Source organism: Podarcis liolepis (genome assembly GCF_965112155.1).
Source record: "Podarcis liolepis genome assembly, chromosome: 15".
In the NCBI taxonomy this organism is placed as follows: Eukaryota; Metazoa; Chordata; class Lepidosauria; order Squamata; family Lacertidae; genus Podarcis; species Podarcis liolepis.
In genome coordinates this window covers 28,251,566-28,276,677 of record NC_139566.1, presented here as the reverse complement: position 1 = coordinate 28,276,677, position 25,112 = coordinate 28,251,566, and the positions used below count along the sequence as shown (strand labels likewise).

General features: G+C 42.2%; 1 protein-coding gene across 2 annotated transcripts in view; it reads right to left on the bottom strand.

Moving 5' to 3' along the window:
- SPECC1L (sperm antigen with calponin homology and coiled-coil domains 1 like) overlaps positions 1-25,112 on the bottom strand; it is a 51,150-nt gene that overhangs the window by 14,991 nt on the left and 11,047 nt on the right. Inside the window, exons 3-12 of one of the 2 annotated variants that reach the window (XM_083478501.1) lie at positions 22,548-22,701; positions 20,443-22,076; positions 18,225-18,432; positions 12,359-12,432; positions 12,014-12,189; positions 9,935-10,098; positions 8,904-8,995; positions 7,468-7,558; positions 3,573-3,656; positions 2,658-2,814 (exon numbers count right to left, since the gene is read on the bottom strand). In XM_083478501.1, coding sequence (XP_083334627.1) covers positions 2,658-2,814; positions 3,573-3,656; positions 7,468-7,558; positions 8,904-8,995; positions 9,935-10,098; positions 12,014-12,189; positions 12,359-12,432; positions 18,225-18,432; positions 20,443-22,076; positions 22,548-22,701 — 2,834 coding nt within the window. Of the gene's footprint in view, positions 1-2,657; positions 2,815-3,572; positions 3,657-7,467; positions 7,559-8,903; positions 8,996-9,934; positions 10,587-11,143; positions 11,576-12,013; positions 12,190-12,358; positions 12,433-18,224; positions 18,433-20,442; positions 22,077-22,547; positions 22,702-25,112 lie in introns of those variants that run through there. The other variant, XM_083478502.1, reaches the window with a different exon arrangement.

Genomic DNA, 25,112 nt, shown 5'->3' with positions numbered 1-25,112 from the left:
GCTATTCTTTCTCTATATACAGTGGTGCCCCGCAAGACGAATGCCTCGCAAGACGGAAAACCCGCTAGACGAAAGGGTTTTCCGTTTTGGAGGTGCTTCGCAAAACGAATTTCCTATGGGCTTGCTTCGCAAGACGAAAATGTCTTGCGAGTTCCTGCGGGTTTTTCCCCTTCCCCCCCTTTTTCCCAAGCCGCTAAGCCGCTTATCAGCTGATCCCCTAAGCCGCTAATCAGCTGATCCGCTAAGCCGCTTAACAGCTGATCCGCTAAGCCCGCTAAGCCGCTAATAGCGCTAATCCGCTAATGGGCTTGCTTCGCAAGACAAAAAAACCGCAAGACGAAGAGACTCGCGGAACAGATTCTTTTCGTCTTGCGAGGCACCACTGTAGATGGTTGGTCACTGAAGTAGGGTAAAATGACCATGATTGCAAGGTTTGGATTTTGCAGATTGTATAAGTGGGATGAACTGTGAAGTGAGCAGGAAAAAGTCTAATCTGGACTGGGAACCATACAGACTTGAATGAAACATAAAACTGAAATCTTTCAGATTATCTTCACACTATATGTTATATAAACCAGATGCTAACACTTTTAAGCCAGAGCAGACTAGAGAGCAGAAGCAACAGAAATACGATTTAGGAAAAAGAAAAAAAACTAGACTTCTTTGTAAGTAAGAACAGAAAAAGAACCTCAAGTCAGAATTTTCTTTTTAAAAAAAGAAAACAAAAACCTAAACATGCATAACACTGTGAGAGGACAGTACGGCTTGTTTCTAAATTCCAGTAAGGAACACAGTTTATGTCAAGTTCTTTGTTTTGAAAATAGCGTTTCAGGAAACAAATAAAATGAACGGTGTGGACACAATGAGAAGGAGTTTACAACAAATATTAATCTTTTAAATGCGTCTGCTAGGTCAACTAAATTCCAAACCCAATGCCTGATTAAGTTTCACAGATTGGCATTAGAAGCCTTCCCTGCCTTGTTTAGATTTACACTTCTAATCCACAGGATATTCTTGTTTCAATGTTTAAAGCCCAACAAATATTACAAATCAAACAGGTTTCCTTTTGCATTTATACTGTTCTTCTACACCTAAATGGCACCCAACTAAGATTTTACAGTCAGCACATGTCCCCACAAAAAGCCACTAGCAACTGTCTGATAACATAATTTGAAACAATAGTTTTATTCAGCTGACCTATGGAACTGCAGTGACAGACAACCAATTAAAGGGTCAATTAAAGATCTAAAAGATTTATGAAAATGCCAAGAAGCCAAGTGCAGAAGGGGGGGGGGGGAGAGAGATCTGGCAGGGGAATAAGAGGCAACAGTGAAAGGAGAAGGGGAGGAGAGAAATTGCCTCCAACTTAACCTGAAGCTGCCCAACAAAAAAATTCCCTAAACTGCTTGCACACACCTCTTCCCCACCTCTTCATGCCCCCCCAATAAAGTAGCTCAGTCATTTGACTGCTAGTTCCTACACACACCACAGAGTTAAGCGGGAGAAGTACTGAATCACCCCCCCCCCCCCCCGCACAAATCATATTTGTCACAGTCACCAAACAGCTCACAGTGGAGCCAATGAGCGGTGTTCGTTCTCTCTTCTCTGCCTCTCCCATGTCCCTCACTTAGCAAGGTGAAACTCTTTGGAATGTAATCCACCCTCTTCCTAACCCAGCTACTCATGCTATTATTTATGGTTCCGCCAGACTGTTAGCCACGCTGTTCTCCCACTGGGGGGAAAGGTGGGATTTAAGTATGAGGAAATAAACAAAGCAACTTTCCCTCCTTCAATGCAGCTCTTATTCAGAGTTGCTCTTTACAGCAACCTCTATTCTCCATGCACACCTTGCTCAAAACCGGATGTGTTCACTGGTATTTCCGTTTGCAGCAGTAGATCTGGCCACCCCCAATGCATGCATGCAGGGGTTCCAAAAGGTGGAGGGGAGACAAGGGCTCCTTAGGCAGCTCCGCCAACACATCCAGCTGCCTCCAGTGCTCTGGTGACACAGTGCAAAGGGGTCCATGCAGGCTGATCTGCAGCCCAAGTCAGGCAAAAGGGAGACGGAGGAAGACAGAAGCAGCAGCTCTCACTGCAGTCCAAACATGCTCCTCTCATTGCAGATTCCTGAATTGCAGGGATTTGGATTAGATTACCCTCGGGGTCCCTTCCAACTCTACTTTTCTATGATTCTATGAAGTCCAGGGAAGTGGTCAAAGGCAGTTCCAGCAAGGAAGGTCTTCGTCAGCAGCCTTGCTAGTAAGTGCAAGGATCTGCCATGCACCAGCCCCAAACTCAAGACCACCGTAAGTGGGAGAGGAGAAAGAGACATCTGTCCAGGAAAGGAAGTAAGGAAGGAAGACTTCCTGGTGAGCTTTGGGCATCAATTTGTTTGTTCAGCTGCCAGAGAGTTCCCGCCTTCCAGAAGGGCCCACTTGACTTGGACTGACTTGGCTGTTTCCTTGTACAAAAGGTATGCTGGGCAGCTGATGCACCTACCCAAAAAGAGGAGCAAACCCACTGAAGTCTGCTGCTTCTCCATTACAGAGGAAGCTTACTGATTATCTAGCAAAAGCGACCGATGTCTTCCAAAGGGCAAGGCTGCAAGAATACCCCTGTATGAAAAATAGGACAGGCTGTGTAGCAATGAGGTGTACCTTATTCGATTGCGTGTCGTAGGGGTGACGGACGCTGTAGGTGAAGACGAGAGAGACAGCTGTGGTGAGGTGGTCCCCATTGCTATGAGAGAGGCTGGAGATGCTCCATCAGGGGCACTGATGTCCCGCTTGATTTCTTCACTGCTTCGCCGAGACACTGAAATGGAAAAACACCTTAGAAACCATTTCTTTCTCTTTCTCATAAAAGAAAACTAAGAGCCTTTGCAAAAATCTAGATGATGAGTAACTAATTTTCTACTGAATTGTACAATACTTTTAAGTTCTCCATCACACCAATAGCAATCTCATCTATCAAATATTAAGATGGCATTAATTTTTCCTGAAGAAGCATGACTTGAGTTTTTGCTTTTAAATATAACCGTTCCAAAGTTTTGGAATATCTTCTAAGGGCCTAACGTGTCAGGACTCCTTCTCTGGAAGAGGCAGATTTTGAAGCCTTATAACTATTTTTCTCTACAGAGGACTGATTGCAAGGATTTAGTTTTTGTAGAACACGGGTAGTCACATAAATGTTCTATGTTCTATTCAAAATCACATACTGTGTAACAGAGGACAAACATGAAGGCACACAGCACTCTTTCTCTCTGCTGCAATGAGGAACAAATCCAGTCTGCAAGTTTTAATTCTCTTAATTTCCATCAAATGCACATAAAGAATAGCAAGGGCGTTTACCTTTAAATTGAGAGAGGAAACCCTCCCTCAGTCACTAAGGCAGCTTTCCCCCTGCAACGTGGGTGAGATTCACCTACAGTGTCAATATGGAACTCTACCCACTTTACTTACTGCTGCTATGTCAGAAAAGACCAACAAAACTGTTTCAAAAGAAGCTGGTGGCATTGCACACCAACACTCTGTGACTGAAGCACCACCTTATTAGCATGGCATAATTATTACCAGAAATAGATTTGGCACTTTCCATAGCAGGAACTCTTGGCAGGGAAGCTGGTCTGCTGGTTGAGGAAGTTCTCAGCAAATGATCTGTGCAGAGTGAGAATAAAGAAAAGGCATTTCATTACCACAAGCTTCAGGCCTGGTCTTATAAAATGAGAAGATAGAATGGACTTCACCACAGCAGGAGAGCAATGCCATTTTGTATGCTCTATTATTTTTAAAAAAGAAAAAGAAAAACTGTTTTCAAGTAATAGGCTAGCATATCAGGGTGACAGGCTCTAAGCTAGCCTGCTTCTTGACTTGAAGGGAGGTGTTTTTTTCTTACATAGGCAATGCATTCAAAAATAGTATCTTCTTCCTATAGTAAAGTTCATTTTAGCCAACTCATATTCTGCTGCTGCAAGTGTAGGCCAGGCTCAGCAACAGGTGCAATTGCTTAGAAGCAACAAAGACTTAAGAATAATCTCACAATGGATCAACTCCCTTACTAATTGGTCACCAGTCAGATGGGCTTTTGCAAATGCTGATAGGACTCTGCCCCCCATCCCCCAGCTCTGTCCCTTGAATCCCGCCCCCATGCCACTCCATTCTGAAATGTCTTTTTACATCTTGACCCAATCCGGAGAAGTCATCCAAAACTTTTATACAATGGCATGGCCAAAGGAGAGGAAAATCTGTATACATATTGCCTTTAGGGGGCCAGGGCAGCTTGGCTTTACAGAGCTGATAGTGAAAAGCTACTCTGTTTGTGTAGATCTGTGGTGGCCACATCATTAACACAAATAGATTCCAAAGATCACAAGTGTCCCAGTCCACTGCCCAATACAGTACCTATGCAACAACATTCATGCCTTTGATTGGCTGGAAATCAGGTAATTGGCCCAGAATGCAGCAGCAAGGATGTTGATTGGCACTGGCACACTACATCAGTTGTACTGGTTAGCAGTTTGTTTCCAGGCACAATTTAAGGTGCTAGCGATTCCCTTTAAAGCCTGGGGCGCAGAGTATTTTAGGAGCTGCTTCCTTGTGTATAAGCCTGGCCATCCATTTATAGGTTTTTTGGGGGGTGGAGGAAAGAAGGCTGTTCTTTGTGTACTGGTGGCATTTGGCTTGTCTGTGGGATAGAGCCTTTCAAGTGGCCCCCTCCTTGGCTGCTGAACTTCTAGTCATGGGAGATTCAGCTGGCTCCGTCTGTCATGACCCTCTGGGTCCAACAAATACATTTTTGTTCCAGCAGGAATCTGACCTGCTAGGACAAGGTTTTTAAACTAATCCCAGGTTGTTTTTTTAAAAAAAGCTGTTTTATCTGCTGTCTCTCCTTTTGTTTTACTATATTGCAGCTGTTTAATTGCTTATATTTATTTAATTTTAACTGTTGCAATCTGCCCTGAGCTGCAGTGGAAGGGTAGGCTATAAGTTATTTTAATAACTGAAGTTCAAGCCTGATGCTACGCGATGGCCCAGTCCACAGCACTTTTCAGCCAAGTCCAAAATGGACACAAACGGCTACAAGTCTGTGTCAGCTATGCCACAGGTTGGCCACCCACTGTGTAGGGAGTGCCTTATTAGTTTCTGTTAAACATCAAGTGTGTTTAAAATTTACTTTGCTCTGAGTATAATATCACCCCAATGCTATTCAAAGCATAGCTGAATAAAAACTTAGCACAAAACACTATTTCATCCCTGGAAAAATCTTTACATTGTAGGTGTTTAGCTGACATTTGTCAAGGCAGAAAAGAAAGCCTACTGCTTGGCCCTAAGAAAGCTATTCTTGAGAAATGTCTATTTTAAAAGCCCCCAGACATAAATCAAAGAACTACACCCATTACACGAGAGCTATTCATTCTTACAGGAAGGGCACTTTGAAAGGAAAAGTTTATAGGCAGAACAAGTTGACCAGCACCAGGAAATGGAGAAGTAAACAGTGAACATATAATCCTTGTTTCTTCAACACAAAAAGGGCTTTTTCAACATTGCCTTACCTTTTGTTATGGACATTATTAAAATACTGCCCTGATAGCACTGAAAGTAAATGGAAGAGCTACACAAGTAGTTATAGGCCAGCTATCCCAACCCCTGTACAACAAAGGAATTCCAGAGGGAGTATATCCCTTCCTCTGCCTGAAGGCCTCTGATAACATCACCACCCACTCATAGGCATTGGTGCCATTCTTGAACCATTCTTCAGCCACAGAATTGTTAAGATAAATGGATTAGTTGATTCTGCTATTGGTAAATTGCTATTTAGCGAGTTGCGGTGAGTTACTTTATGCGGGTGGCGCTGTGGTTTAAACCACTGAGCCTCTTGGGCTTGCCGATCCGAAGGTCGGTGGTTCAAATCCCCATGGCAGAGTGAGCTCCCCTTGCTCTGTCCCAGCTCCTGCCAACCTAGCAGTTTGAAAGCACACCAACATAAGTAGATAAATAGGTACCGTTACAGTGGGAAGGTAAACAGCGTTTCTGTGCGCTCTGGTTTCTGTCACGGTGTCCTGTTGCGCCACAAGCGGTTTAGTCATGCTGGCCACATGACCCAGAAAGCTGTCTGTGGACAAAGCCCAGCTCCCTCGGCCTGAAAGCGAGAAGAGCACCGCAACCCCATAGTCACCTTTGACTAATCGCCCAGGGGTCCTTTACCTTTTACCTTTACTGTATTATGTACTTGATGGACTGTGTGTTTTTATGGATTCTACTTGATCTTATCCTATCTGATACTGTTGTAAACTGTCCTGTGGCTTGAGCACAGGTGTATAAAAATAATCTAAACAAACAACCAAAATCTACCTTCCCATAACTTAGGTCGTTAGCTCTAGCTTTGATATCTTTGCAGCAGAGAACAAATTGCTGTCCTTTCCCAGCAAGCTTTGTTCTTGAGTCTTGACAAATCCGCACAGGCTCCTACACTTTCCTGCAGTTATCAAGTGCAGTTCCACTAGCGTACAAGGGACATCTCAACAAATCCAGGCACCAGTCCATCATTCACTTCCTCCTGAAGTTAGTTAGGATGCCCAGACAGATCTTAGCAATGCATAATTGGCCAGCTGACTCTGCCACAATCAAGAAGTGGAGAACAGCAGTTTTATGGGGTTTTTTGTTTTGTCCTACATTGGAGGCCAAACTCTCAGAAACAGAAAAATAATAGAACAGTACCTGGAATGTACTATTTTAGGCTCTCTCTCATCCTCTTCCTCCTCCTTTTTCCCCCGCACACCATACTGACAACCAGATGTTCGGAAGGCAGCTAGTGAATGCTCCTAAAATCTACTTGATTACAAATACATGGGATGGGCCCGTTTTTAGCTTTACTTAGTGTTTTGCTTTGGAAATAATTCCTCCTGCTCCTAAGGTGGCTTTCATAACAATAAAACGTTTCTTTGCTTTTTTAATTATACAAGCGCCAATTAAGTATTGATTTTAGCATATTCAAGCGCTATACCCTTATCTGCAAAGACTGCGGCCTTTATGACTTCTATGCACCTGTTACCCAAACAATTATTCCACTGTGACCATATGGTAGTATAATTTCTTGTGGTTCTCCTTTTTTAAAGTCAGTCTAGCCCTCCCTGTCTCACCTCTGCCCAGTGTAGCTCAGTGCAAACTGGCATAAAGTAAAAGGAAACAGATCAGGTGAACATGGAAAGAAGGAAATTGAAATAATACATAGCCCTAATTAACAGTATGTTATTGAGCTTTTATGCTTTGCATCTTCCTTTTGCAGGAGCGGGGGTAAGGTAATGAAGGACATTAGGCCCTCTATATGAACAATACTTTGCTGTACTCAAAAGAAAAGGAGCTCATGTGTCAAAAGAGCCTCTTCTATGCTCTGTGCTTTTCTTTTTAACCTCAGGAGAATTCTGGGGGAGCTTTAGTGAAATAATGTTAACAGAGAAAAAACACCTACCTTGCACTGGGATTTCTGCATAACTTGGCCTTTTGTCTGACAGAGTTGTGAGGGGCTTGGAAGCAGATATTGGTCCACTTATGGAATGCCTCTGAAGGAAAACAAGAACTATTATTGGTGAGATATTAAGACAAGCAAAACCCACACAGAAGCACTATTGTGATCCCTGGACGTAGGTTCAAATTCAGCACAGCCAGCAATGTGGACTATTTTTTTCATCAGGCTTACACCCTGAGTAAAACTAAGTACAACCAACAGTGTTTAATCTTTAAAACATGAATCAGAATTTATATTTAAAAAAAAATCAGTATAGACAACAGTACTAGAGTCTGCAGTTCCCTGCTTATAAAATGTGACGTGGTCGCCTACTTCGCAGGTCTGGTGAGAGAGCAGGTGGGCATTTTAATGAATTTTAGTTACAGAATAATAATAACTATTAACTATAATCATAGTCCTCATGTCTGAACTGCTGGTCTAAGTACTCTCAACTGGCTTGAAGGCTAAATGACATAACAGTTGTAGGGAACAAGAACTTGAACTAGGGACACGCTGGAGCTCATTGGCCAGATTCAAGTGCAACACTCCCAGGTCTTACAAACCATGGTTTTGTGGATTGGGAACAAGCAAGAGCATGAATGTTCTTTCCTCTTCCATTCTCTTCTCACACTCAGTTGCAGCAGTGACTTCCTGGTTTGTTAAACCTGCTTCCTTGTGCTACTTTAAACTGTTTAGGCACTCTCTACAAACAAACACTGTCCACCATGATCAAACCAATTTGTAGGAAGTGCTTAAGTCTCAGTTTGCAGGTTCAGATATCTGTGACTAAACAAAGTGGCTTAAAGAGAGGACAGGGGAATGGGTGGAAGACTATTCAAATTCATTGCCACTCCAAACCATATGTCAGAGATTTGGAAACCTTACATCTGAATCTGGCCACCAGGTCAACTGTGCTAGTCACTTTCTCAGTGTAACCTGCCTTTAATGGTTGTTGAGGATCAAAAAGAGGAGAAAATCCATGTATGTCACTCTGAAATTTGTGAAGGTCAGGATGCAATTATGAATGACAAATTTAATGCACAATTTTACTGCAAAACCTTCTCTTGATTTTGCATCATGCTAGCACCATTACAAATTCCAATACAGTTGTACCTTGGACATCAAACAGAATCCATTCCAGAAGTCAGTTTGACTTCCAAAATGCTTGGAAACCAAAGTGCAGCTTCTGATTGGCTGCAGGAAGCTCCTATAGCCTATCAGAAGCCGTGGAAGCCCCGCTGGACATTCAGCTTCCAAAAATAGTTCCCAAACTGGAACAGTCATTTCCGGGTATGCGGCGTTCGGGAGCCAAAACATTTAAGAACTAAGCTGTTTGAAAACCAAGGTACGACTGTACATCAGTCTTCACAGTCTCTTCCAGTTAGTAAACACACATTTACCTGCATTGGAGATACTGCTGCTGCAGGAGGGGTTTTAAGAGGACTTGGGCTCAGGGGGGTACGAGGCATTGTAGCTGCAGCTGGACTAGGAACTACCAAAAACAACAAAATAAACAGGGGGTAAGTATGGTTGGTTTCAAGCATTTCTAAGCAGACTTTCAAGAGCAGTGCTATTCCAAGGCAGCTTACATTAATAGCAAGCAAGTTCCTTTAAAAAACAGGAAAAATTCAATTAACACTAAAACATCTAGTTTAAATATCCCAACAGAAAAAGGAAAGGAAAGGAAAATCAATTAAGAGCAACAGTTTTGCATCTTTTTCACTTATGGCACAAGATTGCAGAGTAAGACATCTTCTCATCTGAAGTGAGTGACCCAAGTGTGACTGGCAGCTATTTACCAATTTCACATATCCTAGATTTTGGCCATGTCCTCCTGTAGTGAGGCCTGCACAATCTGGCCAAGTTCTGTTTTCATAACATGCAAAGAACGCAAAGATATAAGAGAAGTAACCTATGCAGTTTGCCCAAAAAGCAGTTTCCTTATCTAAAGCTAAAATGTGCCCTTTTTTTGTAAACAGATTCTTGATGACTTATAAGCCCAGATGAATTTTTATATCTGAACATTATTAAGTGCCACAGAAGCATAACAATGAAATACATAGATTCAACTATAATAACAACAGTTAGTTTTTGAAGACAGACCATTGTGGACTAAGATGAGGCAACTTAAAAGAAGGTTGAAAACTTAGATAAATAAGGATTGCCATATATTCAAAGCCTCAGAACAACAAGAAACTTTTAAAACTCGGGTGCATGGTTTTGGGCTTGCAAAACTGAAGCACATATTATCCAATACATTTCCACATGTATCGTCAACCGGCTGGAGCTCCCTCGAAAAAAAATGTGCTACATTCTACTGAGGTATGCATGGAGTGCTTGTTCTGTTCAAAATTTTGAGCTAACAGAACCAATGGTGGTGCTTCCAAACAAAATTGCACTAAGTTTATGCAGGTACAAAAAAACAAATTACCTTGTGAGGCACTGTCAAAGGATTTGATGAGAGTTTTTACAGTGGGCGTTGGCTCTGAAGAAGTGGATGACCTGCGACTCAAACCCATTCCTTGCCTCAGAGCTGCTAAGTCTCTTTCAACAGCATTCATGTAATTGTAAACGCGGCCACGTTCCTCTTCTTGCCTGAATATCAGGGGAAGGCAGTTGTCAAGATACTATGAAATGATCTGGCATGGGTTCAGTGCTCTGACCGCCAGCACAAGGGCTGCTGTGCTAACACAAGGGTGAGAATAATGGTTGTGCAATATGAAATCCAGTGTTGTGCAATATGAAATTGTGTTGCAATGTGCTACACAACCAGTCACAAGAACCATGCCAGCTTCCTGTGCCTTCTCTTGCACAAGCCAATCCTCTAGTGCAAGCACACTGCTAAGGAACTTGAATTCCTCCCTCTATACTGTGCTTAAGCAACGGACTCATTCATGAGGACATGTCTGAAGGGCATCTGCTACACTGGGAACCCTACTTGGAGTGGGTCAAATCTTCCAACAGGCTACAAAGCCAGAGAGCAAGTTTGAAACTGAAAGTCATTTGAGAAAGAGTTTCATTACAGTGGTACCTCGGGTTACATATGCTTCAGGTTACAGACTCAGCTAACCCAGAAATAGTACCTCGGGTTAAGAACTTTGCTACAGGATGAGAACAGAAATCGTGCTCCGGCGGCGCGGCAGCAGCAGGAGGCCCCATTAGCTAAAGTGGTGCTTCAGGTTAAGAACAGTTTCAGGTTAAGAACGGACCTCCGGAACGAATTAAGTACTTAACCCGAGGTACTACTGTATTACTTTTTGGAGAAAGGGGAGATGGGGAAGGGCATCAATTGTATTTATATAGTAAGGATTTTTATGCCTTGAGTTGAAATTACCTGGGGCTGCAGAGCTGAAGGGAGGCACTCTCTAATCTTGGCCATTGGCCAGGAAACCACAGCCACTGAGAAGCTGCTACCCTGGCCTCCCAGGCAGTGCATAACGGCCTCCCAGGCAGTGCATAAGGGGGGACTAACATGGCCCCATCCATCAGCCAGTGAAGATGCAGCTGCTTTCCTCTTTCCCCCCTGCCTTGCCACAAATTCATTTGGACTAGAGGGACTGCATTTAGGAAATTGAATGTACTCATGCTAACTAAACAGAAGACCCTTGAAACTAAGACCCTATAATGTGTGTTTCTGTACCTCACTCTGCCAAGTGAGACATTAGGGTACATACTAAAGCAACATGGAACCTTTACCTGAGGTAGAGACGCTGCTCACTGGAATTAATTACGCTGCCTGCCACTTTGCTCCATACTGAAGTGTTTCACTAGAGGTAAGGCGGGCACTCATAAAAGGCACCATGTCCCACTATTTAGAAGACCTGTGGCACAGAGCTTGCCCCTGTAACCCTATTGGAACCTGCCAGTCTTCTCTGAGAGTTTTTTCTTTGGCAGTGGGGAGAATGGAGTTGCCATTTTTCTAAATCTCCAAGAGCCATGTGCAGAAGTTTTAAAGATTTTAAAAGTGCAGTCTAAGGGCAAATATAGGGACGCGGGTGGCGCAGTGGGTTAAACCACAGAGCCTAGGACTTGCCGATCAAAAGGTCGGCAGTTCGAATCCCCGCGACGGGGTGGGCTCCTGTTGCTCGGTCCCTGCTCCTGCCAACCTAGCAGTTCAAAAGCATGTCAAAGTGCAAGTAGATAAATAAATACCGCTCTGGCGGGAAGGTAAACGGTGTTTCCGTGCGCTGCTCTGGTTTGCCAGAAGTGGCTTAGTCATGACCCGGAAGGCTCCCTTGGCCAACAAAGTGAGATGAGCACCACAACCCTAGAGTCGGTCACGACTGGACCTAATGCTCAGGGGTCCCTTTACCCTTTACCTTTAAGGGCAAATATCTGTTGTCCTTTTTCCTACGTGTAGAGTGGCTTGTGTGTTTTACACACTTATAAACAAATATTTTTGTTGACAGGAACATTTTACTATACAGTTTCTTGCTGAATAACTTTCAGAGATTAAATAAAGTAATTTTAGGAAAATATAATGAATGAACCCAAAATGTCATTCACATACTTGCGTGATTTTATTTCCTCCAACTCTTTTGTGAGTTTTTCGTTCTTCTCTTGAGCTTCATGCAGCCTGCGCTTTAGGTCTCCAATCTCTTCTTGAGCCTCAGATTTTATATCGTTTGCTATGACCACAGCCGTCTGCAAATCAGCTTGGAACTGCCGCCATTCCGCAGACTCCTCCTGAAAATGGAGCAGAAAAAGAAATTTACAGCTTTGGAAGGCCATGATATGTGGGATATAAACAGTTTAAATAAAATATAATTAGCAGCAATGGAGTCCAAAGGCACTGCTATAACACACCCGATGCACCTCCACCCCAAACCATGATATATTGAACTGGCTTATATACCCTGAGCCGTCTGTGAAGAGTCTTGATCTCTCTTTCCATATCATGCTTTTGGTCTTGAAGCTTTTTAACAGTATCTGGCAAAACAAAACCAAATATATCAGGTGGATATTTTTAAAAAGTTATTTACCGGCAAACACGTCACCAAAGCCCAAAGGAATTTTTTACTGCCTTTAATGTATTCAAAGGGAAGTTCAACGAATTGGTTCTAAACCTCTCCTACATTTCACAGCTATTAATTATAAAAACAAAAACAAAAAACAAGCATGGACCACATAATATGAAGTATGTATGCATAGGAAAAATGCCAACAACAAGAGATGGTTTTCCTGTGAAAAAAATGATAATGCCACTAACACTTTCTTAAAATTATCTGTGCTGTCTATAAAAAAACACTACCAACAGAATCTTATTAATGGTTACTCAAAAGTAAATCCCACTGAGTCCAATGGTTCTTACTCCCAGGTGAATTTCCTTTGCTTGTGCTTTCAATAGAAAAAAAAGTATCTCCACCTTCCCCACCACAGTGCTTTCTTTTTTGAATGTTATCAATCACTAGAAACAATTACTAGACCCAAGCCAATTATTTAAGGGAGATGCACTGCAGAGTCAATGCTGCCTTGCAGCTGCATCAGGTTGCCTTTTTCAAATACAGTGAAACCTGTCACATTAAAAATGCCCCTGTAGCCTTGTATTAGCTACACAAAAAGTATGCAATTTGACCATGACCAACATCCGATTTAGTATTTGACTGGCTGTGTACCAGGATTAGTTTTCATTTATATCTTCATTGCTTGAATCACAGAATCATAGAATTGTAAAGTTGGAAGGGACCCTGAGGGTCAATTAGTCCAATCCCATGCAATGCAGGAATCTCAATTAAAGAATCCACGACAGATAGCCATCCAATCTCTGCTTAAAGATTCCCAATGAAAGAGAGTCCACAACCTCCCGATACGAGTCTGTTCCATTGTTGAACAGCTCTTGCTGTCAGAAAGCACTTCCTGATGTTCAGTTGCAATCTCTTGTCTTGTAACTTGAAGCCCTTGGTTTGAGTCCTACCATGCAATGCAGGAGCAGAAGAAAACAAACTTGTTCCATGTGACAGCCCTTTGGATATTTGAAGATTTGAGATATCTGAAGATTTGAGAACTGTGTGATTTTAGTAGAAATACTGATGAAGCTAAATACAGGTGATACAAGTAGGACCACCTTGCAATACTCCATGTCCTCATGTGGAGCGCTCTTCTCAGCTACATCCTCTTTACTGAAAATGATACTGCACTTCATTCTACACACAGAGAGATTTTCTGTGCACCTCACCACTTCACTCAACATCCTTGGCCGCTAAGCATGCTCAGTCCTCACTGGGGCATTTGGGGTATTTCCCACACCCCCTCAGGATTGTTCTTAAAAGGTTTTTGAACTTACACTAACTTTGATGTTAACACAAGCCTCTTAATACCGCATGCACTTTCAAGAAGGAATCTGATATGAGCACACAGAATTTCTGAAAGGTATATTGCTGATGCTTGGGAAAACATTCCTTCCACAGAACTGCATATGAACAGGCAAGTTGCAAAAATGGAAGATAGTAGAAACATAAACCATAATAAATTATGCAGTTCAGTTCAGTTCAGGCTCTTTATAGATCATTATGCTGGCAGTGTTTTTCTCAAACCATCAACACAAGTCTCAAGTTATCCTAGTGAACCCCCACAAGCCCTTGATGAATCTTAAATTGGTATCTGATTTCCAAGCAGTATTTTCTTAAATTGTGTGCCAGAGGCAGTAATGCTTCTGAATACTGGTTGCTGGAAGCCACAGGAGGGGGAGAGTGCTCTTGTGCTCAAGTCTTGCCTGCGAGCTTCCCATTGAGGCAACAGGTGAAAGAAGGATGTTGGACTACATGGACCACTGGCCTGATCCAACACAGCAATCCTTACAACAAGCAACTTACTTGCAACACACACCAGGTTCAACTTCAGTTATGCTATGAGCACATTAAATCTGAAAGGGATAATACTTAGGGTTGCATTTCACATTGTGTTATTAATGTGTGCTGCACCATTATACATATTAAAAGCATGTAAAGTGCATGATTAATAATATATTGCATATGCTGCAGCCCTGGTAATTAGGTAATATATAAATATAATGCTGATTTTGAAGATTAAAGAACACAGCAAATCACAAGGAGAAAATATAATTTAAGATTTGCTTTACAAATAGTGGAGAATTGTTTAAAACTTGCCATGGTTTGTTAAAAGTTCAGGATTCCAAGAATATACGTATGTGTCAGCTTTGAAAACCCAAGTACGCCATCTAGTGTACTGTTGAATGAAAAAGCGAAGGCCCAATTTGGATAATAAGTCTCTTCTGCTCCATTGCTGTCCATGAAGATAGAGCTCACACATTCTTGTTCCATCAGACATCCAAGCAGAAATGTTTCAATGTGCCAAAGGTTGAATATGGCACTATGTGCTTAGGCCAGAACAAACATGGGAACCTCTGTGCAGTCTGGGCTACTCATGTATACACTATTAAAATAAATTCCCAGCTAATATCCTTTGACAGGGGTGCATTCGCTTTTCCCTACTACTTGTGGAAGAGAGACGGGGAAGTATCTAATCTACACCACTGAGCTTCCACTGATAAAAAATCTTAGGGCACCAAAGCCTGAAGTTAAAAAGCAACCACACAACTCCAGTGCATGGCAAATCACAACCACCAAATTTATTCTGCCCTTACAGAAGTTAGTAGTTTCTTTATTGTATGTCATACCAGAAGTTAGCAGTTTCTTTACTATATGTCATACCCTTTTGCCACCTTTTTTTTGGGGGGGGGGAGGATGAGAATGTGCATCTCTATCTCCCTTCCAAGCAGGGGGCAGAGAGAGAAACAAGACACCAAGGAGTGGTGAGAGCAAATGTGCCCTCTCCCCCAATATTTCCTGCATGGAAGTTTAATCATCTCCAGATTCACTAACAAAATGACCATAGTTTGCATTTTCTGTTTTCTGTGCTCCAATGTTTTCCAGGGCACAAACTGTGCTAGTAGTCCCACAAGGTGTCATCCTTCTGCCTTTTCCATAACTACAGGATACAAGCAGCCACTTGATACAGCTTTCAGTTTCTTCCTGGATTACTGACTTCATTTCAAATGAAGAGCTTGTCTACATTATGCGTTTACAGAGAACCAGCAAAGGATCAACCAAATTAGCAGCTGTTCTGCAGTCTTCCCACTGAAAACACAGGAGAATCAGAGTTAAGCAGAAATTGCAGCTTCATAGGTCAAGCTGTGCTCCTTTGAAAATCAATTGTTGGGGGGCGAGGATACAAAGTCCTGTTGCATGAGAAGAATACTGAGTGGGGCTCTTGATATCACTGCTTGTGCCAAATCTACAGGGAACAAGGCACCTCACCTCCAAATGCCGCACCAATTACATTTGTTTTCCCAAAGAAATAAGACGGGTCAAAGTGTAAGAGCAGGTCCCATGCTTATTTCATGAAAACACTGAAGTTGAAACCCTGTTGTGTAATTGCCCTTATATGGCCTTGCTGTAAGCAGCACTCCTGAAAGCAGAGCTTTGAGAAGGGGAAAGAAAATGAGCCAATCCACCGTTTCATCTTATTTATTGGAAATATTTTTATATTCTGTAAAAAGATTCCAGTGCAGTTTACAGTTGTTGCTTTTCATGCCAATTATATAAAAACAATAAAATGCTTAAACAATCAGTAAAACAGTTCAACAAGTTAAAAGGTCTGTGTGAACAATTGTTGCTGGTTTATTTAATCTGTTATCTAACAGCAAGCAGTGTGGCCAGGGGAGCTTTCTTGGGGAGGGGCATCACAGGACACCCCCCCTCCAAAAAAAACCCTGTCTCCCTTATTGACACTCACTTCATATCCAGTAAGGGTGGTACTGAGAGAAGGGCCTTAGATGGCACAAGCTGGTGGATAAGGGAGCAGCTGTTTCTGGGCCTCAAGTCATTAGTGGTTTTATTGAAGCAAGTACTGGCGCTGGAAATAAGGCTTGGAAGTAAACAGGCAATCAAATGATGAGGTATGGTCTAAAACAGCTGCCTCTGTTAAAACCCTGTTTGTATCCTGCACTTATCCTAGTTTTCAAATCATTTTCTGGAATTCAATCAGGGGACTATCATAGATTACAATGGCCAGATTAATCCTCTTCAGAAATTGTGGCTGGCAAAAGAGATGTAAGGCTTGAGGATGTGGACAAGATGCTTGGATCAGTCAGGGCGACCACTTGTGCTCTGGATCCTTGCCCTTCTTGGTACTAGTAGTAGGGAGGGAACAGCTGGTTGGGCCAGGGAGGTGATAAATGCCTCTTTGCGGGAAGGGGTGGTCTCTGCCTGCTTGAAGGAGGCAGTGGTAAAACCACTCCTTAAGAAACCCTCCCTGGATTTATAAAATCTAAGTAATTACTGGCGAGCTGCCAATCTCCCTTTGTTGAACAAGGTTCTTGAGTAGGAGTTGTGAACCAGATTCAGGCATTTTGAGAAGAAACCGATTTTCTAGATCCATTTCAATCAGGATACAAGCCTGGCTTTGACACAGAAACTGCTTTGGTTGCCCTATATGATGACTTGGGAGACAGACAGGGGAAATGTGTCCCAATTCATTCTCCTCTCAGCAGCTTTCAATACCATTGTCCATGATATCCTTCTGGAGAGGCTGTCTGAGTTAGGGGTGGGTGGCACTGCTTCACAGTGCTTCCGATCACACATGGATGGTTGTTTCCAGAAAGTGATGCTTGGGGAGGGCTGTTCAACCCAGTGGGGTCTGAGCTGAGTAACATCAGCATTCCACTGACATGCTACTCCACATCTCCAGGCAACATTGAACACTTGGGTCTCATAGAACTGTTGAACAGCACAGTGGACAAAGTGGACTCTTGTGAGACTGCATGATGGCACAGATGCCAAGCAGATTAATGATAAAATCAAAGTCTTCTGGATAAAGGCTAGTTACTCCCTGAGCATTGCATCTGAAAAGAAAGGAGGACTATGTATTTTGATATAAACGTGTATATAAAACTGTGTTCATAGAGTCATAGAACTATAGAGTTGGAAGGGACCCCAAGGAACATCCCGTCCATCCCCCTGCAATGCAGAAATCACAACTAAAGAATCCTTTTATTTGTTTGATATTCAAGTTCTTCCAACAGGGAAAATTTCATCAGCAGCACCTGACTGGAACATACAAAACATATCTATGTCATTTTAAACTGTGATATTAATGCTGTATTCTTAGTTTTAGATTTTGATTTATGTGGAAATTGTTTTCCATTTGTTGTGTAATTTTTTTTAATGTGGTTTATTTATTGTTTATGACTTTTTGTAATTATGTAAATCTTGTCATGTTGTAAGCCGCCTTGAGCATTGTTTTTAAATGTGGAAAGGCGGCATACAAATAAAATGATGATGATGATGATGATGATGATGATGAATGCTTTTCCAAGTTTAAGAAAACAGCATATGGAAGGGGCATCTCTCTGTGTGATGGCTCCACCATCCTTCTGGAAAAAGTGGAATGTGGGAAGCCTATTGCCTGTGTGGTTAGGAGCTTTCAGCTGTCACATCTCTGGCTGTCTTTGAAATCCAGATGACAAAAGTCGAGATGAAGGGAAAGAGGCCAAAGCCACCAATTTGCTCCTTCGGACCTCAGCACACAGCACCATCCTTTGGGAACTGCAGTGCATGACACAAATTACGCTTAATTTCCCCCTCTCTTCATGATTGATGTTTTTTACTCAGCTGTAAGCTATTTTGATGCATTTTTTTAAAAAAAAAAAACATAGGTAGAAACTACAACCAAAAAGTGTAACTGAAACAAAAACTACTTACTCTCCAGGTCAGATATAATGAGATTGTCGTGGAGTTTTACCGCTCGATGCTGCTCTACTTCATCTTCCAATTCAAATATGGTTTCCTTCATATCACTCCTTTCTGTTTCTTTTTCATCCAGATCAGTCCGAAGTTTTTCCAAGGTAATATTCAGGTCCTCAATTTGTTTTTTTGCTTCTTCTTGGAAAGCTCTATATTCATCTTCTATCTGGTTAAAAAACACACACATCATGCACACAAACTCTCATTTTACTTCTGTGAATGCCTTTCCCAAATAACACAATTGACAGAAACCCACTCAAGTAGCTTTGAGCAGGACTGGTCTGTGTTTCGGGCCAAGGGCTTAAGTCCAGCTCAGAGTCCTGCTTCCTCATGCTGGGCCCTTTTTCTCCCTCCCTCTCTCATAATATTAGGACCCAATGGGTCATCTTGTTAAAATGAACGGCAGAAGATTCAAGGCAGACAAAAGGAAGTACTTATTCACAAAGTGCACAATTAATCTGCAGAATCTGCTGCCCTAAGGTGTGATGATGGCCCTCATCCTGGAATGCTACAAAGGGGAATTAGACAAATGTATGGATGATAATGCTATCATAATGCCATTGTTGTCATGTTGGCTACAGTGAACGCTGTCTATCTAGATTTCATTTCAATCTACATACTTCAACAGTCTCAGTTGCCCTGAGTGATAACCCTGATTGGGAGGAGGAGGAATGTGACTTAGTTCTTCTGGACCTCTCAGCAGCTTTTACTCCCAATGATCATGCTACTCTTCTGGAGCACTGTGTTATGGTGGCTCTGCTTCTATCTGCAGGACTGCTACCAGAGAACAGCATGGCCCCCCTTGGCACTTGTGTTGTGGAGACCTGCAGTGTTCCATCTCACCTTCCAGCTCTTTAACATATATATGAAGACAATTGGGAAAAGTCATCAAGGAATTTGAAGCCTGCTCTGGTAGCTTCCTGACTAAACTACAGCAATATGCTGTATGTGGGGCTGCCCTTGAAGATTTCTCAGGAGCTCCAGGTGGTGCAGGACACAGCTGCCAGACCTCTGAGAAACCTATTACGCTGATCTTAAAGAACTGAACCAGCTGCTTTATTTCGACTGAGTCCAATTTAAGGTTCTGATATTTAAAACCCTACACTTAAAAGAACTTGAAGGAATGTCTCTCCCAATATTTGATAACCAGGTATTAAGATTGACAGGGTAGCCCTATTCAAGATAGCATCTATGATTGGGGGCACACTATGCAGTGACCTGCAATAGTGCCTTCTGCCTTGTGGTACCCTGGCTGTGGAACTTCCATCCATTACAAGTATGATTTGACAATCTATTGACTGCTATGCACCTCCAAGGTCTCTTTGGCATGAAAAGGAAGAAAAAAAGAAAAGTAATATAATGGATATGCTACCCTCCAGGATCAGCAGGAGTACATGCCTCCGGACACCAGTTGCTGGAGAACAACTGTGGAAGAGAGCTATTGCCCTCATGCTCTGCTATTAGGCGTCCCAGAGGATGCATCAGGTTGGCTGTGGGAAACAGGATGCTGAACTAGAACAGCCTCCTTTGGTTCAATCCAGCTGCAAGGCTTTGCTAAAATCCTTATGATACCACAAGATGGACAAGTAGCAAAGAAACTCAATCAGGAAAGGTTTAAATAAACCAACTCTGACATTTGGCAGTGCCAAGTAATCTATTATAATGTTAATCAGTAAGGATGCGTTAGTGCATGGAGTTAAGGCTTCATACTAGCTTAAGCAAACCTCACAGCTGTAAAACTTGAGCTGTATCTGAATCTACGAACAGTCAACTGTCTTGTGAATTATGAGAAAAGAAGTGACAAATCAGCATAAAACTACCCTCAATGCTGTGTATCAACCAGTCTGCTCATACCAACAATCAACCCCACCCTCACTGCAGATATAAGGGCAAACTAAACAGCCAGCATGCAACAGTTTCATGCTACAGAAAACACAGCCCCAGGAGTCATGAATTCAATTCTAAGCACAGGATTTAAGTTTATTAACAGGAATAAAACTAAAAGACTCATGAAAGTAACCATGCAGTCAACATGATCTGGCTAATGTCTAAATCAGCTGCTTGAATTGTCCCCCCACCCCCGCCCTCCCACATGCCTTCACATACTCCCCCAAAGGCTGCAGAGAACACAAGATTTGGAATGTTCTCTTCTTTAATTACATTTTTTAAACATTACCTTTGCAATGGCGTCTTGCAGGCGGTTGGCATCGTTACGCGTATGAGCGAGCTCCTCTTGCAGGCTGCTGGCTAACGTCTCTGCTTTCTCCTTGTCAAGCCTGACACTTTCTAGCAAGTCTTGTATGTCCGATTTGTCACCAGAATTGTGTATGGAATACAGCTCAGCAACTTTCTGCTTCTCATGCTCTAGCTGGGCTTTCAGCCGGTTCATCTCGATCTGGTCACTGGCGACTGTGGCTTTGTACTCATCCAAAGTGGCTGCTAGAGCGGTCTTGCTTTTCTGTTCCGACTCAATAATTCGTTCCATATGGTGATTCCGTTCCTTTAGCGCCCCGATCATCTCCTGAGCTTCCTTGTTATCTTGTTCTGCCATCTTCAAAGTGTTGCTCAGATGCTGCTGGACGCCAAGGAGTTGTTCTCTTTCAAAGCGTGCATTCTCTGCAAGGTCCATGTAGCGTTGCTCCAACTCCATGTAGCGCCCACTTTTCATGTCTTCATCAATAACATAAGATATATGATGCTCGTCTAAAAGGGAGCGAAAGTACTCAATCTGCCGGCTAAAATGTTCCAACTTATCACTCTGCTGGCACAAAGACTCCATAAGAATAACCTTTTCTTCACCAAGCCTTTCGTTCTCACTGTTCAACTCTTGTGTAATCTGCTGCAAGTCTGCAAGTTCCTGTAGAGTGGCTTGAAGTTCCTCAGCTGTGCTATGATGGTTCTCCTCCATCTGGTGTATCCGCTCCGTCAAGCAAGCCACAGATACTTCACTGGCATTGCCACTGCTCCCTTTCCTTGACCTTTCTATGCTTGGCACACCCTCAGACTCTGAAGAGGATGGAGCGTCCAAGGCATCATCACTTGAAGTGAGCGGCTGATAAACTTCACTGCACTCACTGTCCAAGTTATCCATGGAGTTACTGTGCTGATTGTCCATCAAGGTGTTCTCATCATGACTCAGAAGATCTTCCATTGAACCAGGGGCAGAACCTTCTACTGAGGAAGTGAGGGTACCCCCACCATCACTATGGCTTCCAGCTGTCATTTCTGGGCTCAAAGACTGGTAGCCAAACAGCTTTTCAGAGTTGTCCAGCCTTTGCTCCAGAGAAAACCCCAATGCGTTTAGCCTGTCCTTCAACATCCGATTCTCATTTTTCAACTGGTTGAGCTCCTCCCGGATGGCAGTGTTCTGTTCTTGCAACTGCAATAATGTGGACTCAACGTCAGTTGGCTGGTGGACAACGATGGTTTCTTTCTCCTCAGATTTCTCAACTCCCTCAAACTGATCTTCATTTAGGCCAAGCTGAGCACGCATTTCTCTGAGCTCATTCCTCAGGTGTAAGATCTCTACATCTTTTGTTTTGGCCAAAGTCAAAAGATCTTTTACTTTTGCTTCCAGAACAGATTTGTCACTGATCTGATTGTCTGATTTAGACTTGCTCATGCGAATATCAGAGTCCGGGTTAGCACGGCTACGGGAGCGTTTTGCAAGGACTGTATCATTGCTTGTTTGCCCTGCTAGTGGCAATTTTTTGCTTTGGGTCAGCCGCGAACGGTCACGAATTCTTTCTCGCGAAGAGTTGGATTCCTTATTCCCAGCCGAAGTGCTACGCTTTGCTGCAGAAGTTGTACCTGCATTGTTTTAAAAGGTTAGAAAAAATATTAAGCTGGCAAGGAACGATGTGATTTTATACAAGTCAAGAGGTATCCAGGAGGTATCACATGACAATGAAGTCTCATCTACATACTTGGAAATCAATTAGTAACAGACATGTATATACATTCCATAACAGAGGCAGTGAAACAGAGATCCAAAAATGTACTTCTAAGGTAATTTAATTTCACTTAAAGGATTACAAACTTGGCTAGTTTTAACTAAGGTTTGGCCTCCCTTAACCATGGTTTGTTTGACCACCCTACTCCAGGCACTCATCAAGCTATAAAGGCACAAGCAACTGGAAACAAAACCAACTTTGGGGAAACAAGCCATGGTTTGTGGGACTGTCTGTGGGACAATTCATGGTAAAACAAACCATGGTTTGACAAATGGGGTTGTCGTCTAAAGGGCAGAGAGAACATCTTCAAGGCCAAATGCTTCTTTACCTGTAACAGACTTGGATTTATTCTCCAGGTTGTTCATGGTGGTCCCTGCAGTGGAAGGCGCTGTCGAAGTGCAAGTGCTCTTTTTTCCCTTGACACCGTTGCTCATAGTAACCCCTCCAGCCATCCCAGCTAAAAGATCATCATTGCTCTTTGTCTGGATAAAATTTCAAGGGTGGTTTGACAGAAGGTACAAAGGTTAGAAGCAACTCAAAATTAAGTCACTGTTAAAAAAAAAGACTAGTTTCATATATAAAGCTAGTAATAAATTCACATTTAAAGCTAGTAATAAATTCACATTTAATACATGATGAATCCATGTATTTAAAAGGGGAGAAAATAGTTTTTTTTTTTGCATAGGCACAATATAAAATTTAATTGTTAAAAATACTCCAGAACTTTCATTTTTAAGAAAGCAGAATATGGATTACTCCTATACAGCAACAATTCTCACTCATCCTTGGCAACACCTGCCCCCATGATTGCATGGCAAAGCTTGAGTGCAAATGAGCAATTCATGAAAAGCAGCATCAATTTTTGACACCCTGGTACCACTTTCTCCAGCTACTGTGAGAATGGGAATTGCTGCTGAATATATCCACGAACAAAAGATTCCCAAAGCAGCTTCTGTTATGCGAGCATGAGCCTTAGGGCAGCCTGGAATGACTGCGTGTAAGACAAACCAGGAACAAATTCCTTTCCAATGTCTGAAAGAAGTAGGAATGCCTGTGAACCAAAGGTGTCTTACCAACTCTGAAGGACCAAGTACACTGCCTGGGGTTACTCCTTGATGTGGCATTACTACGGGATTCCTACGCTAACTGCTGTATCAAGGAATCAATTTTATCCAGCCTATTTTGACAAGGAATTGCCTATTCTTCATGGACCACCCACCTCTGGCAACCGGACACCAAGCCTTGTTCAGAGTCCAGTCATTAATAGAGGTGGGACTGGTTGAGACATGGTGCAGGGCCTTCTCTGCAGTAGCTCCAACATCATGGAACCAACTAATCATTGAGATCTGCTTTAGTCCAACCCTTCAATTATATTACAGTAGTACCTCGGGTTACATACACTTTAGGTTACAGACTCCGCTAACCCAGAAATAGTAACTCGGGTTAAGAACTTTGCTTCAGGATGAGAACAGAAATCATGCTCCAGCGGTGCAGCGGCAGCAGGAGGCCCCATTAGCTAAAGTAGTGTCTCAGGTTAAGAACAGTTTCAGGTTAAGAACGGACCTCCGGAACCAATTAAGTATGTAACCAGAGGTACCACTGTATTATTATTACTACTACTACTACTACTACTACTACTCCTACTACTATTATTAAACTTACAAATAAAAATAATAACAGCTAAAAACATGGAAAAATAATTAAAAACTATTAAACATTGATATAATTAAAACTTTACATATACATAAAAATATTCTGAATTCATGGAATAAGTATCAAATTCAGTATTCAATTTGGTCAATATTACATATGAGGTGTTGTTCTGCAATGTTTTGGTTGTGATTCATGCTTATTTTAATGCCACAGTTGGTTTGCAATGTTTGTGTCAGGTTTTATTTTTAAATGCCATGTTTCTGAATCTGGAAGAAGACATTTTGTCACTAAAAATGTTTTTCATTGGAGACGTTTAAACCAATTTCACTATAAGCACAATTTGTCATTCTTACACGTGTAATTATGTTTCTTCAGGCACTGCAATCTTTATTATTGCAACCCTTTATCGGCAAGAAGAGGTTTAAGAAAATCTTTGGTTTTGCATTACCAGCAGCTGAGAACACTCACATCTAATCTATTCAGAAAGGCCTCATGATGTTTAAATACTCAAGAAATTAATGGTTCACAAAGATACAATAGAGCAAATTGCACATCCTTTGATAATTTCTTATTGTGGTTTATCTGGCATAACCAAGAACTTGTGCCAGCAAGACCATACAGGTTGAAACTTCCTGCCAGTTTGCATTTCTACCACACCTAGTAAAAAGGTATGTTAAGTCGATTAATTATAGACATGCTATGTAGGTAACAACTGTGCATTACTGAGCCAAATAGGTCAAGTTGTAAAAACTCGAGCATGATTCAGCCTGGAAAAATCTAAACTGAAAAAAATTCAACAACATTAGTCATGCTTTGGGTTTCTAAATGCAGAAACTACTGAATGGACTAAAGAATCTTTCTCCCAGTGCTTTGTACTACAGTCTCTCCCTCCCTCCTGAGATGTACTCCTCCCCATAAGCAGACTAGTGTACAGGAATATTTTTCTGATCTAAATACTTGAAGGGTATGGTAGAAGACAACACCTGGAAAATCAGACAGGTTGGGACACTAAGGCCTCTCTTGTTTGGGGTTTGCAGCATTTTCCTTCTGCCGTACATAAACACAGTATTTTTCCCTACCTTGCCCACAGACTGCCTCTAGTCTAGTCTAGATTACCACCTCCACAGCCAGCAGAACAGGTTCCTTCAGTCAAGAGCAAACACTACTATTCTACTAAGCGTAAGAAACATCACAGGGCTTTTTCAACACACAGGAAAGGCAGAACTGGCTGAAATGTAAT